Source organism: Heptranchias perlo, chromosome 39 (genome assembly GCF_035084215.1).
Source record: "Heptranchias perlo isolate sHepPer1 chromosome 39, sHepPer1.hap1, whole genome shotgun sequence".
Lineage (NCBI taxonomy): Eukaryota > Metazoa > Chordata > Chondrichthyes > Hexanchiformes > Hexanchidae > Heptranchias > Heptranchias perlo.
The window spans coordinates 16,833,422-16,851,495 of record NC_090363.1 but is presented as its reverse complement, the minus strand read 5'-3'; the positions used below and the strand labels follow the sequence as shown (position 1 = coordinate 16,851,495).

General features: G+C 43.6%; 1 protein-coding gene across 2 annotated transcripts in view; it reads left to right on the top strand.

The window, feature by feature from the left end:
* Positions 1-17,044, top strand: part of LOC137304949 (uncharacterized) — a 38,840-nt gene extending 21,796 nt beyond the window's left edge. Inside the window, exons 5-9 of one of the 2 annotated variants that reach the window (XM_067973729.1) lie at positions 2,952-3,071; positions 14,997-15,043; positions 15,561-15,590; positions 15,690-15,733; positions 16,044-17,044. In XM_067973729.1, coding sequence (XP_067829830.1) covers positions 2,952-3,071; positions 14,997-15,043; positions 15,561-15,590; positions 15,690-15,733; positions 16,044-16,047 — 245 coding nt within the window. In that variant the 3' untranslated portion in view covers positions 16,048-17,044. The remainder of the gene's footprint in view (positions 1-2,951; positions 3,072-14,996; positions 15,044-15,560; positions 15,591-15,689; positions 15,734-16,043) is intronic. The other variant, XM_067973730.1, reaches the window with a different exon arrangement.
* The last annotated feature ends 1,030 nt before the right edge of the window (positions 17,045-18,074 follow it).

Sequence of the window (18,074 nt, the reverse complement as noted above, 5' to 3'; positions counted from 1 at the left end):
TAGACCAGTCCACTTAGACATGGACAGTTATAAGACTGGGGGAGGGAATGGAGGACATAGAGAAACCTGAACTAGTCCTGTTTTCTTCTAAACTATCAATGAATTGACACCAACTGTCTGGAGACAGCTTTTGGCTCAGTGGCAGCATTCCCACTTCTGAGTCAGAAAGTGCAGGTTTGGATCCCTGCTCCACACAGCCCTGGCAACTGGAGACCCGAGCTCTGGCTCTGAATTATTGACATCCAGTGAGAAAGGCGTGTCTGGTGGGTGTGGCTTTCCCCTCATGGCATATGTTGCACGAGCCCATAAAACCCACTCGTCATTTACGACTAACCTCCCCAAGGGAAGAGTTTGATGATAGAAAAAGTACCAATTTGCTTCTCTCACCCTTTCATGGTGCTGAACTTTTGAGGTAACATCTGATACACGGAGCAATGATTTCTGGTTCTATCCAGTATAAATCTGAGGAGGCGGACATCGAAATTGGTGCAAACCCCGGAGATAAGCGTAAAGGACGATTTTTATTTCCTGTTGTGCACTGTAAAAGTCGTTTTGAACATTTTGAGAATGTTGCTGTTCCTGGTTCAAACGTGGTAAACCCGAGTGACTGTGCTTGCATAGAAAAAATGAGATTGATTGCTGAAGGCTTTTGGGGGTGGGGGTGCGGGGAGGGGATGCGGGGGGATTTGTCTGCTCGCCATGTACAGCTACACGGCCAAAGCATTGAAGCTAACCTCTTTATCGCAAAGTCACAAGAGAATTATACATGAGGAAAGGCATTCATCCCATCTTAATATCAACATTAAGAAAGAACCTGAAGCCCCAACCTCACCTCCCAAAAAGGCATCCCACTATTCCCTAAATCATTCTAATTATTTTTTTAAAAATTCTCGGGATGTGGGGGATGCTGGCACGGGCTCATTCATTGCCCAATCCTGTTTTTTCTGAGAAACTGCAGCCTTCCTCGTTGACCCACTTCATAGAGTCATAGAGTCATAGAATTATACAGCACGGATAGAGGCCCTTCGGCCCATCGTGTCCGCGCCGGCCATCAGCCCTGTCTACTCTAATCCCATATTCCAGCATTTGGTCCGTAGCCTTGTATGCTATGGCATTTCAAGTGCTCATCCAAATGCTTCTTGAATGTTGTGAGGGTTCCTGCCTCCACAACCCTTTCAGGCAGTGAGTTCCAGACTCCAACCACCCTCTGGGTGAAAAAGTTCTTTCTCAAATCCCCTCTAAACCTCCCGCCTTTTACCTTGAATCTATGTCCCCTTGTTATAGAACCCTCAACGAAGGGAAAAAGCTCCTTAGTATCCATCCTATCTGTGCCCCTCATAATTTTGTACACCTCAATCATGTCCCCCCTCAGCCTCCTCTGCTCCAAGGAAAACAAACCCAATCTTCCCAGTCTCTCTTCATAGCTGAAGCGCTCCAGCCCTGGTAACATCCTGGTGAATCTCCTCTGCACCCTCTCCAAAGCGATCACATCCTTCCTGTAGTGTGGCGACCAGAACTGCACACAGTACTCCAGCTGTGGCCTAACCAGTGTTTTATACAGCTCCATCATAACCTCCTTGCTCTTATATTCTATGCCTCGGCTAATAAAGGCAAGTATCCCATATGCCTTCTTTACCACCTTATCTACCTGTTCCGCCGCCTTCAGGGATCTGTGAACTTGTACACCAAGATCCCTCTGACACTCTGTCTTGCCTAGGGTCCTCCCATTCATTGTGTATTCCCTTGCCTTGTTAGTCCCTCCAAAGTGCATCACCTCGCACTTTTCCGGGTGAAATTCCATTTGCCACTGTTCCGCCCATCTGACCAACCCATCTATATCGTCCTGCAGACTGAGGCTATCCTCCTCGCTATTTACCACCCTACCAATTTTTGTATCATCAGCGAACTTACTGATCATACCTTTTACATTCATATCCAAGTCATTAATGTAGACCACAAACAGCAAGGGACCCAGCACCGATCCCTGTGGTACTCCACTGGCCACAGGCTTCCAGTCACAAAAACAACCTTCGACCATCACCCTCTGCCTTCTGCCACTAAGCCAGTTTTGTATCCAAAGTGCCAAGGCACCCTGGATTCCATGGGCTCGTACCTTCTTGACCGGTCTCCTGTGCGGGACTTTATCGAAGTCCTTCTGGGCACGGTGCACTCATTGTGGTGCAAGATAATGGGCTTGGAATTCGAGATGATTGACCCAGCGAAAATGGAAGACGGGCGATGTATGTCCAATCAGAATGGTTTGTGCGTTGGAGGCGAAACTGGAGGGTGATGCTGTTCCCATAACGTTTCGACTCCAGCCCTGTCACAGTGCACCAGTGGTGGAGGGGTTGGATCTCGATTCCAAGGGGCATTGATCAGACGACCTGTTATAACCTAAAAGCAGTCTCGTTTGTTGTGTGTTGAAGCAGCACCAAATCAAATTAAAGATGGGTGTTGCATCGCACTCGGCAGTTGAGCGTTATCATACTGGTGAGGCTTTAAGAAATCAAGAAGTGAGCCACCTATCGCAGAGTGCCCAGCCCCTGTCCTGCTCGTCAAACAATGTTCCTAGGGCGGGTACATTTCTGCTTCTGGTCAGTGATGATCCACGAATCATTGACTGAGGCTGGACCCTGGGGAGCTAGATGGGCTTTCTGTTGCTCTCGGTGGTCATTATTTGGTAGTTATGTGATGTGAATGTTACCGTTCATTTATCGGACCGAATTTTAATGGGCTGCTTCATTACTGGCGGGGTGGGTGGTGGGGGAAGGGGGGTGTGGGTGGGAAGAATGGCTTTTGAGTGATCTCACGAAAGTAAAATTAGTAGACATAAAATGAACTTTTACAAATGTCACAATGAACTTATGTGAATATTATACACGTTTAGTATTACATGTGGATAGTTAGTTGGACTTTGTGCTACTTTTCTAATTGAGATGGTGTTTTCACAGCTTCGTCCACGAATTCAAAGAGCAAAATAATCATCACAGGTGCTCTCGCCGGAGTGGCGGTGATTGCTCTTGCCTTGATTTTCTTAGGCTTACTGATCAAAACAAAATACAAACCAGCAGGTAAATATAACAAAAATAACATGTAAATCCAGTAGTTGCACCGCCTACAGGTATTTCCACTCAGGGCTGGCATTTAAAAGTTCCACCACTCTACTTTTCATCTTTCTTCTGGGTGCTCACATTCCTAGTCTTATTGTAAGCTCTGATCTCAACTTGAACTCTCACACTTGCTCCATGGGGAAAGCTTTTCTCTTTCCTTTCAACTGTTTACTTTCTCCCTAATTCACAACTCTCCACGGAGCTGAAACAGTCCATGTGTTGAAGAAGAGTTCCATTTATGGGGAGATTCTGGTCTCAACTCACTTGACCTCCTGGACAGAAAAATAATTTCTAGCAACCAGGGTGAAATTGGTCTCTGCCACAAGCGCGAAATGGACTGATAGCCATTCGGCAGCCAATTTGATAGACCGCCCTGTTAGCTTTTCACTGACCTCAATGGGCAGGAAATCCGGGCGGGTTGCAAACGGGCTGCTGATTCAGGATGCACACATTCCGGGATATGGGCGTAGTCAACGTTCACCCCACCCCCAGCCTCTCGGTCCATCAGTCTCAAACGATGTTGAATATCTCCCTGGGGTAGAAACCTGTCCTGGGCGACACCGCGAATCGAGCGGTTTGACATTTACTGCCAGTTATGCACAACCAGTGATGCCAGTGATCCTCAGTTCCACTGTTATGCTCGGAGGGATAGGTGGTGATAACGGGGTTTGAACCACGTTGGTGGTCTTGTCCCTATTGGTGGTAAAGTTCAGAGTGGGGAGAGATAACCTGTGCGTCCTATAGATCATAAAAACATTGTACTCAAAGGTAGAGAGGTGGAGATTTGAGCCCAGTACCAAGGGCACCGATCAAGTGATATGCTCTGCCCAGGATCGTGTTAATCTTCTTTAGTGATGTTACAGCTGCCCATCCAGGTGTGCAGTGACAATTCTATCACTCTGCTGGCACTGTTCATCATTTCTGGATTCCAGTCCGGTGGGGACTGATAAAGTTATTGGCCTCCTTCCTGCGAGCTCCAAAGGCCCTACATGACATGAGTCTCATTGTGCTGAACCAGTTTCTGGAGGGTACGATTAACTCTCCAAACCTTTACACAGGCTCATAGTAACTTTGCAATTTACTGAACAGAGATAATAAGGGAAATTGGTTTGGGAAATGGGACTTATCACAGTGGCACACTTGGTGTGTTTTTTTCTGAGCTTGAGATTAAGTCGTTTTGTCGGACCACAGAACATGGAGTTTCACACTGTTCTGATCTCAAACTAATTTGCGAGTGCATATTCAAGTCATTGGGCAACCAAGGAAATTAGATTTCCCATGCCAACAAACCTTATCGCCCCCACTCCTCTGCATTAAAAATCCATTGTCAATTTGTGCTGGAGTCTGGAGAGTTTATGATGTGGTTCATTACTTATAAGGAATTATGATGTTTCTATTTTTGAGAAGTAGAATCAAATCACCAAACGGGAAGTAAACAAACAGACTATTCAATGGATGTGAGATGAAATGGTTACATAGTTATACACACTGAGGCATCCTCTTTTGTATTTGCCCAGCTCCGAAATTGGATATCGCCACACCATAGTGAGGTGTAAAGTCTATGGGGGTAATTTTAACTTTGGACCATTGTGTAAAATGGGTGACATTGAATTGGCCGCCGATGATACATCCGGTTGCACCGAGTGAACAACACAGCAACAGACCATTCGTCCCAACTGGCCTATGCCAGTATTCATGATGCAAATGAGCCTACTCCCTCCCAATTCATCTAACCCTATCAGCAGACCCTTCCATTCCTTTCTCTCTCGTATGCTTAGCGAGCTTCCCTTTAAATACATCTATGCTATTTGCCTCAGCCAGCCCGAGTGGTAACAAGTTCCACATTCTAACCACTCTTTTGGGAGAGAAATTTCTCCTGAACTTCCTATTGTGTTTATTATTGACTATCTTATATTTATGAGCACTAGTTTTGGACTCCCCCATAAGTGTAAATACTTTCTCTTCGTCCACCCTATCAAACCCTTTCTTTATCCTAAAGACTTCTATCAGGTCACCCCAGCCTTATCTTTTCTGCAGAAAAGAGCCCCAGCCTGTTTAATCTTTCCTGATAAGTATATTATCGCAGTACCAGTATCATCCTTGTGAATCCTTTTTGCACCTTTTCCAATGCCTCTATACCATTTTTAAACTATGGATTCCAGAACTGTTTACAATACTCCAAGTATTTTATAACCACGGTTCTAAATAAGTTTAACATGACTTCTCTGCTCAATAATTCTAACCCTGTGAAATAAACCCCAGGGCCTGCTTTGCTTTTTATGGCCGGATCAACCTGCATCGCTGCTTTAAGTGATTGGTATATCTGTGCCTCGAGATCCCTTTGCTCCTCTACACCATTTAACTCTTATTATTCTTCCTATCAAAATGCACCATCTTTCAGTTATCGATATTGAAATTCATTGACCAATTACTTGTTGATTCTGCAAGTTTATTAATATCTTCGTGCATTCTGACACATTCTTCCTTTTTATTAACTGCACCCCTGAATTTGGTGCTGTGCGCAAATTTTGAAATTGTGCTTCCGATTCCCGAGTCCAAGTCATTAATGCAAATTGTGAACAGCAGTGGTCCCAGCACCGATCCTTGTAGAACACTATTTTCCACCTTTTGCTCGTCTGAGAAGCTACCCTTAACCCCGACTCCCTATTTTCTGTGTTGCAGCCAGTTTGCTATCCATTCTGCAACTTACCCTGAGTCCACATGCTCTAACCTTAGTTATAAATCTATAATGTGGTTACTTATTGACGACCTTTTGAAAATCCAAATATATTATATCTACTGAATTAACCTTGTCTACCGTTTCTGCTACTTCTTCATGGATTCAATAAGGTTGGTCAAGCATGACTTTCCCTTCTGAAATTCATGCTGACGGCTCTTTATTATATTTTCGTTTTCTGGATTTTGTCTGTTGCATCTTTGAGTAAAGATTCCATTATCTTTCCCACCACTGACATTAAGCTAATTGGTCTATAGTTCTCTGGACTTGTTCTATCTCCCTTTTTAAATAAAGGAATCATATTAACTGTCTGCCAGTCTTTTGGCACTATTCCCTTTTCCACTGAATTCTTTTATAGCTGTAGTAGCACATCTGATATTTCTTCCCTTACTTATTTTAACATGCGTGGATGCAATTCATCCAGACCAGGTGTTTTATCCTCTCCAAGCCTGAATATTTTATCAATTATCTCCCCCTTTCTATCTTAAATGTCTTAATAGGTCCCTTCTTCTACTATCATGCCCGGCTTGTCCGTCTCCCTGATAAATACTGAGGCTGGGAGAATGAAAATTAGTTAATATTTCTGCCATTTCGCTGTCATTACCTTTTAGTTTATCTTGTGCACCTATAAGGAATAGGCCTTATCCCTATCCTGATTTTCTTTTGATATTTATTTGTCTGTAGAATACTTTACAATTTCTTTTTAAATTTCTTGATAATTTAATTTCGCAGTTCCTCTTTGCTTTTCTAATTGTCTTCTTTTTTACTACTTTCCTAAACTCCTGGTATTCCCTTTTGACATTCTTTCCTTTATTGTCTATATATTTAGATAATGCCATTTTCTTTACTTTCAATTTTACCCTTGTCTCTTTATTCATCCATGGGGTTTCATTGTTGGCTAGTTTGTTCTTGATTTTTAGAGGAATATATTTCTCCCGAAATCTATTTATCACCATTTTCAATATTTCCCACTGCTGTTCTATCTCTTTGCCTGTCAATTTTGTTTTCCAATTTATCTTACCTAATTCCATTCTCATCCCCTCAATATTAGCTTTTTTTCTGAGCTTTTATTTTGACTTTGCCTCAGTCATGTCTTTCTCAGTCATTATTTTAAACATTATTATGTTTTCATCGCTATTGCCTAGATGTTCCCTTACGCTTACTTCACTTATCTGCTCTGGTTCATTTCCTATTACCAGACCCAGTAGTGATTCCTCTCTTGTTGGGCTTCTCATATACGGGTTAAAGAAGCAATCCTATAAACCCTGCACAAACTCCAATCCCCTTTCCCCTTTACCTACCTCTTCTTGACAATTTATCTGAGGCAATTGTAAACCCCTATGAATATTATTCAATATTTGTATTTATTTCATAGATTCGTCTCAATCCATGTGGAATCTATTTCTATCTTAATATTACTTATGCCCTTTTTTTTCTATTGCCATTATGTTTTCTTTAATTGGTGCAGCTATCCTTTCTAAATATGTTATATCCTGCAATATTTAACTGCCAGTCCTTTTGGATCCATGTTTCAGTTATCCCTACTACATCTGGCTCCTCGCCACGAATTATTGCCTCCAGTTCTCCCGTTTTGTTTCGGATGCTGTGCATATTGCTGTAGAGGCAACGTAATTTGTTCCTCACTTAAGTTATATAACTGTGTTTGTTCCCTCACCGTTTATGTCACCCTTATTCCTTACCTTTGTCTGATTATTACTCTTATAATTTATTTTGTTTATCTTCAGGTTTAAATGATATTCCCCAGACCCCGGCCCCTCTCGTCTTCCCATTTTAAAATCCTATCCAGTGCCCTATTTAGACTTTCTGCAAGGACACTGGTCCCATTCCGGTTCAGGTTGACCCCGTCGCAGCGGTACCGCTCCTTCTTGACCCAATACCGGTGCCAGTATCCCATGAAATAGAACCCCGCCTTCCCACACCACTCTTTCAGCCACGCATTTACCTTCCTGATCTGCCTATCCCGATGCCAACCAGCCTGTTACTTGGGGAGTAATCGCGAGATTATCACCCTTGAAGTTCTCTTTTTTAAATTACTTCCTAACTTCTGTTATTCTCTTAGAAGGACCTCCTCCCTTTTCTTCCCAATGTCATTGGTATCAACATAAATCACGACAACTGGATCCACCCATTCTCTTTCGAAGCTCCTCTCCAGTTGCTCCGAGATGTCCTTTACCTTACACCAGATAGGCAACACACCCTCCTGGGCTCTCGGCCCTGACTGCAGAGTTTGCTATCTATCCTCTTTATTAGTGAATCCCCTATCACTACAACCTTTCTAATCTGCTCCTACGCCATCCCGCCCGCAACCCCCGGACGACCTCGTGCTCCAAAGTGTCATGGTTAGCATTCTGGCTGCCCAACCCCAAGCCTGAATCTATATTTTGTGACAGATAGCAAGTACATTGTACCTGTTGGATAGAACCGCTGTCTGTGTGATCACTTTATCCACCTGCACTAGCTTTCCCACATCCAGCTGACTGTGAGTCCCACTCTCCCCTTCTTGTACCTGTGCTTTCCTCTGAGGTGTGACTGCACTCTGGAGAAAACGATCCGAAAATTCTTCCCCCTCTCTTATATGTCAGAGTGTCACTAACTCGCACTCCAGCTCAAGGATTCTGACCCGAAGTGTCTCAGGGCAGAGACATTTCTTGAAGGGCATAGCTGCCAGACTGGGCCTGTGGCAGGTGGTGAGTGAGCCAACACGAGGGAAATCCCTATTTGACCTCGTCTTCACCAATCTACCTGTCGCAGATGCATCTGACCATGACAGCATTTGTAGGAGTGAACACCAGACAGTCCTTGTGGAGACAAAGTCCCATCTTCACACTGTGGACACCATCCAACTTGTCGTGCGGCACTGCCATCGTGCTTAATGGGATAGATTCAGAACCGATCCAGCAGCTCAGAAATCGGCATCCATGAGGCGCTGTGTGCGATCAGCAGCAGCAGCAGAATTATATTCCAGCACAATCTGTAACCTCATGGCTCGGCATATTCCTCACTCTACCATTACCAACAAGCCAGAGGATCAACCCTAGGTCAATGAGAAGTGTAGAAGAGCATGCCAGGAGCAGAACCAGGCATACCGAAAAATGAGGTGCCAAGCTGGTGAACCTACAACTCAGGACGATATGCATGCTAAACAGCGGAAGCAACCTGCTGCAGACAGAGCTAAACGATTCCACAGCCAACGGATCAGATCAAAGCTCTGCAGTCCTGTCACATCCAGTCGTGAATTGTGGTGGACTATGAAACAACTATCGGGAGGGGGGGTTATGTAAACATCCCCATCCTCAATGATGGCAGAGTCCAGCACATGAGTGCAAAAGACGAGGCTGAAGCGTTTGCAACCATCTTTAGCCAGAATTGCTGAGTGGATGATCCATCTCGGCCTCCTCCCGATATCCCCACCATCACAGAAGCCAGTCTTCAGCCAATGCGATTCATTCCACGTGGTGTCAAGAAACGGCTGATTGCACTGGATACAGCAAAGGCTATGGGCCCCGACAACATCCCGGCTGCAGTGCTGAAGACTTGTGCTCCAGAGCTGGCCGCGCCTCGAGCCAAGCTGTTCCAGTACAGCCATAACACTGGCATCCACCCGACAATGTGGAAAATTCCCCAGGTGTGTCCTGTCCACAAAAAGCAGGACAAATCCAATCTGGCCAATTACCGCCCCATCAGTCAACTGTCAATCATCAGCAAAGTTACAGAAGGTGTCGTCGACAGTGCTATCAACCAGCTCTGACTCACCAATAACCTGCTGACCGAAGCTCAGTTTGGGTTCCGCCAGGACCATAGAATCATAGAAGTAGAATCATAGAAGTTACAACATGGAAACAGGCCCTTCGGCCCAACATGTCCATATCGCCCAGTTTATACCACTAAGCTAGTCCCAATTGCCTGCACTTGGCCCATATCCCTCGATACCCATCTTCCCCATGTAACTGTCCAAATGCTTTTTAAAAGACAAAATTGTACCCGCCTCTACTACTGCCTCTGGCAGCTCGTTCCAGACACTCACCACCCTTTGAGTGAAAAAATTGCCCCTCTGGATCCTTTTGTATCTCTCCCCTCTCACCTTAAATCTGTGCCCCCTCGTTATAGACTCCCCTACCTTTGGGAAAAGATTTTGACTATCGACCTTATCTATGCCCCTCATTATTTTATAGACTTCTATAAGATCACCCCTTAACCTCCTACTCTCCAGGGAATAAAGTCCCAGTCTGTCTAACCTCTCCCTGTAAGTCAAACCATCAAGTCCCGGTAGCATCCTAGTAAATCTTTTCTGCACTCTTTCTAGTTTAATAATATCCTTTCTATAATAGGGTGACCAGAACTGTACACAGTACTCCAAGTGTGGCCTCACCAATGCCCTGTACAACTTCAACAAGACATCCCAACTCCTGCATTCAATGTTCTGACCAATGAAACCAAGCATGCTGAATGCCTTCTTCACCACCCTATCCACCTGTGACTCCACTTTCAAGGAGCTATGAATCTGTACTCCTAGATCTATTTGTTCTATAACTCTCCCCAACGCCCTACCATTAACGGAGTAGGTCCTGGCCCGATTCGATCTACCAAAATGCATCACCTCACATTTATCTAAATTAAACTCCATCTGCCATTCATCGGCCCACTGGCCCAATTTATCAAGATCCCGTTGCAATCCTAGATAACCTTCTTCACTGTCCACAATGCCACCAATCTTGGTGTCATCTGCAAACTTACTAACCATGCTTCCTAAATTCTCATCCAAATCATTAATATAAATAACAAATAACAGCGGACCCAGCACCGATCCCTGAGGCACACCGCTGGACACAGGCATCCAGTTTGAAAAACAACCCTCGACAACCACCCTCTGTCTTCTGTCGTCAAGCCAATTTTGTATCCAATTGGCTACCTCACCTTGGATCCCATGAGATTTAACCTTATGTAACAACCTACCATGCGGTACCTTGTCAAATGCTTTGCTGAAGTCCATGTAGACCACGTCTACTGCACAGCCCTCATCTATCTTCTTGGTTACCCCTTCAAAAAACTCAATCAAATTCGTGAGACATGATTTTCCTCTCACAAAACCATGCTGACTGTTCCTAATTAGTCCCTGCCTCTCCAAATGCCTGTAGATTCTGTCCCTCAGAATACCCTCTAACAACTTACCCACTACAGATGTCAGGCTCACTGGTCTGTAGTTCCCAGGCTTTTCCCTGCCGCCCTTCTTAAACAAAGGCACAACATTTGCTACCCTCCAATCTTCAGGCACCTCACCTGTAGCGGTGGATGATTCAAATATCTCTGCTAGGGGACCCGCAATTTCCTCCCTAACCTCCCATAACGACCTGGGATACATTTCATCAGGTCCCGGAGATTTATCTACCTTGATGCGCGTTAAGACTTCCAGCACCTCCCTCTCTGTAATATGTACACTCCTCAAGACATCACTATTTATTTCCCCAAGTTCCCTAACATCCATGCCTTTCTCAACCGTAAATACCGATGTGAAATATTCATTCAGGATCTCACCCATCTCTTGTGGTTCCGCACATAGATGACCTTGTTGATCCTTAAGAGGCCCTACTCTCTCCCTAGTTACCCTTTTGCCCTTTATGTATTTGTAGAAGCTCTTTGGATTCACCTTTGCCTGATCTGCCAAAGCAATCTCATATCCCCTTTTTGCCCTCCTGATTTCTCTCTTAACTCTACTCCGGCAATCTCTATACTCTTCAAGGGATCCACTTGATCCCAGCTGCCTATGCATGTCATATGCCTCCTTCTTATTTTTGACTAGTGCCTCAATCTCCCGAGTCATCCAAGGTTCCCTACTTCTACCAGCCTTGCCCTTCACTTTATAAGGAATGTGCTTACCCTGAACCCTGGTTAACACACTTTTGAAAGCCTCCCACTTACCAGACGTCCCTTTGCCTGCCAACAGACTCTCGATGGATTTAGCTTGATTTCAGATTAATTTGTAACTAACTATTTTTGTTTGGTAATTTCTTTATTTTGGAATCCCCTTAACTCCTATTTATTATTTATGCATATCAGATTTTCATTTAATGCAATCCTAATCCATTTAACCTTGGTATCCTCTATGTACTTAATTTTATCCCCTTACATCAAATTAATTACTCTGATTATTTGTTTCTGAATTTACATATTTACTTTTGCCCCTTGGTGTAAATCATTCCACAAGCTAGATTTTTCCTTCTATTAACTTGAACACAAAGTAAAATCGGGCGTGGATCATGACGGACGGTTAATTGGATAGCGCACATTTTGCACAGTCGTCCAAAGTTATCATTATCACCATCTCCAAATCTCTGCTAATCTTGTCAATCGAGAGGGAGGCGTGATGAAAGCCACTGCGGTGACTCATCGTCTCAGTTTCTCTTGGACAAAGTGCAAGAAAAAGCTAATATCTGAATTCATTGTTTCCACAATTCTAGTGTACAGTCTCTCAATCCCTCTCTTTCAATCATTCTTCACACTCTCTCTCGCTGACAATCTCTTCAATCTTTCTCTATCCATCTATACCTATCTATTGATCTATCTATCTATCTATCTATCTATCTATCTATTTATCTATCTCCAGCTCTATCTCTCTCTATCTATCTGCCTCTCCATCTCTCAATCTCTATCTATCTATGTATTTATCTATCTTTTTATCTATCTATATTTTCTTCATAGTTTTACTTTCCCGCCTAATCGGAACTTCCAATGAAGGACATTATATGAACATTAAATTTAGATTCATCGACGTGGAGCACGTATAGAAAAACAAAAAAAATCAGAACAAATTTCTCCAAAAGCGGTCAGGAATACTCTATCCAAGGTTTTTTTTTAAGTGTGATATCTTCGTTGCCTTCTTCCCAGCGCATATCGGTCAATCTGAGCTTCACAATCTCTGTGTGATGCGCATTGGTGATAAATGTTGAGTTCATATCGATAGCAGTGAATAACGTGCCTGCTCCTAACCAAGAAGATAGATGAGGGCTGTGCAGTAGACGTGGTCTACATGGACTTTAGCAAAGCCTTTGACAAGGTACCGCATGGTAGGTTGTGACATAAGGTTAAATCTCACGTGATCCAAGGTGAGGGAGCCAATTGGATACAAAATTGGCTTGACGACAGAAGACAGAGGGTGGTTGCAGAGGGTTGTTTTTCATACTTGAGGTCTGTGACCAGCGGTGTGCCTCAGCGATCGGTGCTGGGTCCGCTGTTAGAATCATAGAATCATACAAGTTTACAAAATGGAAACAGGCCCTTCGGCCAAACATGTCCATGTCGCCCAATTTATACCACTAAGCTAATCCCAATTGCCTGCACTTGGCCCATATCCGTCGATACCCATCTTACCCATGTAACTGTCCAATTGCTTTTTAAAAGACAAAATTGTACCCGCCTCTACTACTGCCTCTGGCAGTTCGTTCCAGACACTCACTACCCTTTGAGTGAAAAAATGCCCCTCTGGACCCTTTTGTATGTCTCCCCTCTCACCTTAAATCTATGCCCTCTCGTTGTAGACTCCCCTACCTTTGGGAAAAGATTTTGACTATCTACCTTATCTATGCCCCTCATTATTTTATCCACTTCTGTAAGATCACCCCTTTACCTCCTACTCTCCAGGGAAGATTGGTGGCATTGTGGACAGTGAAGAAGGTTATCTCGGATTGAAACGGGATCTTGATAAATTGGGCCAGTGTGCCGATGAATGGCAGATGGAGTTTAATTTAGATAAATGTGAGGTGATGCATTTTGGTAGATCGAATGGGCCCAGGACCTACAACCGTTAATGGTTGGGCGTTGGGGAGAGTTATAGAACAAAGAGATCTGGGAGTACAGGTTCATAGCTCCTTGAAAGTGGAGTCACAGGTGGATAGGGTGGTGAAGAAGGCATTCAGCATGCTTGGTTTCATTGGTCAGAAGATTGAATACAGGAGTTGGGATGTCTTGTTGAAGTTGTACAACACATTAGTAAGGCCACACTTGGAATACTGTGTACAGTTCTGGTCACCCTATTATAGAAAGTATATTATTAAACTAGAAAGAGTGCAGAAAAGATTTACTAGGATGCTACCGGGACTTGATAGTTTGACTTATAGGGAGAGGTAGGATCGAGTCGGACTTTTTTCCCTGGATAGTAGGAGGTTAAGGGGTGATCTTGTCGAAGTCTGTGAAATAATGGGGGGCATAGATAAGGTAGATAGTCAAAATCTTTCCCCAAAGGTAGGGGAGTCTATAACGAGGGGACATAGATTTAAGGTGAGGGGTGAGAGATACAAAAGGGTCCAGAGGGGCAATTTTTTCACTCAAAGTGTGGTGAATATCTGGAACCAGCTGCCAGAGGCAGTAGTAGAGGCGGGTACAATTTTGTATTTTAAAATGCATTTGGACAGTTACATGGGTAAGATGGGTATAGAGGGATATTGGCCAAGTGCAGGCAATTGGGACTTGCTTAGTGGTATAAACTGGGCGACATGGACATGTTGGGCCGAAGGGCCTGTTTCCATGTTGTAAACTTCTATGATTCTATGATTCTATTCTTATGAATCGTGCAGTGGGATCTTTGACGTTTACCTGAGAGGGCAGACAGGGCCTCGGCTTAACGTCTCGTGCGAAAGAAGGTACCTCCGTCAGTGCAGTGCTCCCTCAGTACTCCACTGAAGTGTCAGCCCAGGTGACATGTTCAAGTCTTTGGAGTGGGACTCGAACCGACAACCTTATGGGTCAGTGGGGAGAGTGCTAGCAGAGAACCAATGCTATCGCCTATTTTCAGCATATATGTTCAGCACTCCACCCGACCGCCCACAATTAAACATCTCATACTTGAGTCTCAGTGGGACGGAAGAGTCAGATATAAAAATGGCAGACATTATCAGTTATCAGCGCCACTTTGCAGACTCGTTTCATAGAGGCACATACTTTATTCTGGGATAAAGTATAGAATGCTCGAGATACACAGCCAGACTGTGAGTGTCTGTAGAGAGGAAGGGCAGACAGCTTTATACGCTTCTTCAGAATTGATGAGCTGCTTTACATCAGAGAATTTCTGGCATTTATCAGGCAGAACAGCAAACGTGAATTTGCAATGATTGAAGCCTACAACTTTGTGCTTTCAGAGGGACCCTACATCAACGTTCCTCTTCAAAGGAAGAAAACAGAGCAGGTAAATCCAATCCTGTATTGATAATTTGTCAATGGGCGCTCCTCTTTGCAAGGTGTCCCTTTAAATGTTGACAAAATGAATCGTCTGCTTCCAAAGGTTTACGATCAAAACCGATTCCTTAACCATAAACTCATGGTCTAATTACTGTTTAAGGCAATAGGTTACCAACTCATAACGCATTTAACATAAACGAGTTCACTTCTTAGTTAAAATAACGGACACGCCTATCGCATAAAACACGGCTAAGCCTCCCCTCGCTGTTATTTCAGACAGTTATCTCTGATCGATATCGCTGTACAACAATTGCATCGTTCCTCAGCAATTCCTTATGGAAGATGAATTAATTCCGTCTGTTGTTTTCGTCTACAGAGCTGCTGCTAGTATTTAGTTCTGTAGTTTTGAGACCATCGTTCATTGAACACATTTAGACACGCCTTTTTCCATGTATATATCGCCATTCTGTCGATACCAATGTCTGAATGCTCCTGAATTTAACTGTATTAACGTTATGTTCCAGGATTCGACTGATTTGAACTCCACTTACATGGTAAATGTACAGAACAGACATACCGTTTCCAGCATAACATAGTTTTAACTGAATTATCGAGTGATCAAGAATTCTCACCTTTGCTGTAACTTTTCACAGGGTTTGAACTTGGAGGAACAGTCGGTGTACAGCCAAGTGCAGAGGTATGATTCACACACTGCTGATCTATCTATGTATCTGTCTATCTATGTATCTATGTATCTATCTATCTATCTAACTGTCTATCTATCTATCTGTCTGTCTTTCTCTATCTATCTGTCTATCCAGCCATCTATCTACCCAAATTATATTGATAGCACTACTTTCCTTGCGAATCTGAACGCCTTTATGAATTTCCACTCAGATCAATTCCTCCTGATATTCTATAATAAAAAAACTATTGCACTGTGTCCACTTATTCTGCACATATTGCTCCTCTCACCGTTACACGACTAACTCTTGTATTTATTTCAGATAAGGTGCTCGTATATTTGTTGGAATTGTGAGAACAAAGACAACTCACTCAGACCCCGGAGAGTGTTCAATTCTCCACTGGGTGTTGCTCCTTTTCTTGAATTATATTGGCTCCCTTGTGGACATCGCGTTCCAAAGGACACTCTATGTCAGCGCTTATGGTAACAGACCAGAAAAACAGAGGTTGTGAGTACAAATCCTCCCATGCAACTTAGGAAAACGACTTCGATAAATTTCATAAATTATGCGCTTTGTTTTGCTGCTTCGTGCTTCAACTCTTGATCGCCAGCGAACCTTGTGTTGGATTTCCAATTTCTTAATTTTATTTTGTATCATATCTTTCAAAATTCCGCTATCATATTACGGAGAATGCATGCTGGGTAAAGGTGACGAATGTTGTATTTTGAACACCACAGTGACGATAGTAATCAGTGTGGCGGGGTTCCTGTGATCATTGTCTTGACGCAAACAGATCTGTATCGCTGAAAGCGTCAACAGGACACTGAGTCTGGCGGCAACACAGAACAACGAAGGATGCACAAAATCTGTGATTGTAAATAGACTTTGCAATCCCCCCCCCCCCCCAGCTCATTGATGCTCAAGGCAACATGTCCACACAAAACAATAACCAGTGCGGCAAAATCGTTCCTCAGAGAGTTTCTTGATGCTGCACCTCTTTGCATGGTGCAGCCAGATGTGAATTTGGTGCCAGTAATTTCCTCACTTCTGAAGCTGATGTTTCTGATCAAATTGGAAAGAAAAGATGAAGTGTTGAACCGCCAGGTTTTATTTACTTTTGAAAAGCTTTTAGAATTGATTGAACCCAATTTGCAAATTTCGACGGGAATCTCTTGAATTCGATGCTTGACTGATTCGGTACTCCTGCAGGCGATTCTGAAACTCTCCTGCAGCGTTTTCCTCGAGCGAGAATAAGTTTGAGGATTGGTTGGTTTGCGAGGGCCCGAAAGGAAAATGAAATAAAGCTTCTATTTAAAAATTCATCCAATCTCTGTTTGTCACGTTCTTAAAGATGTCCTATGTTGTGGTAATTTAGTGAAGCATTAGAATATCACTGGGAATTTGGAGCAGAGGAAATGTTCACGGACAAACGATGGATGTTGCAGCCTGTTGTGACCAGAGCAAATCTTATCCCGGACGTGTTACAGAACGTAAACTGTAATCAGTTTCAATCCGTCAAACTCAGCCGCACAGTTCCAATGTTACTGACCATGCAGCTTTTCGGATGTGTCTCCTGAACGATCTGAATATGTGACGCTTTAATGTTTGCACATAAAACTACACAAAAATGCAGAGACTGCAAGTAAGAGATGTAATATATTGTAGATGTGCTCTTCAATCATCGATTATATGATAAACCGACGTTGTCTCCACATTCAAATGGCACTGCAATGGTCGGTGGCGCTGAACGCTAATGTCACGTGTCACGTAGACAACAGTGAGATGTCACCTGACTTGACATGACAGTCCGCTGCAGAGGCCTCAATAGGGCAGACCAATTACCAATGACAATGAAATCGTGACAAGCGTCGCCAAAAATTATCCTCTATAAAAACATATATTTAAAGGGACAAGCAGAGCAGGAATCAATCTCACCGTATATTAGGCATGGAATCTCTAAACGGTCTGTCTGAGCTTTTCCAGATGGCAATAGGAAAGTCGCCACCCTCTCTCATGAGATATATATAATCAAATGAGACACCCCTCTTCTACCCACTAAGGCTAATTTTACCCCCAGCAAAACCCCCACCCCTCCATCCTAGCATCCCCTCACAGAATCAGGCTTCAATCAAAACGAGCGATGAAGGTGAAGAAATACTTAACTCCGTTTGAGTGATAGTCATTGTAAGAACAAACCACACTGAGTCCGCAAAACATCACTCACCAACCGACCTGCCCAGGCCGATGCTTGCCCAGTGACACCCACTGCCCAAAGAAAAGGAAATCATCCATGTTAAACTCCCACACCACGCTGTGACGGTGATTGCCCACTGCTGCCTCCAAACTGAGTTC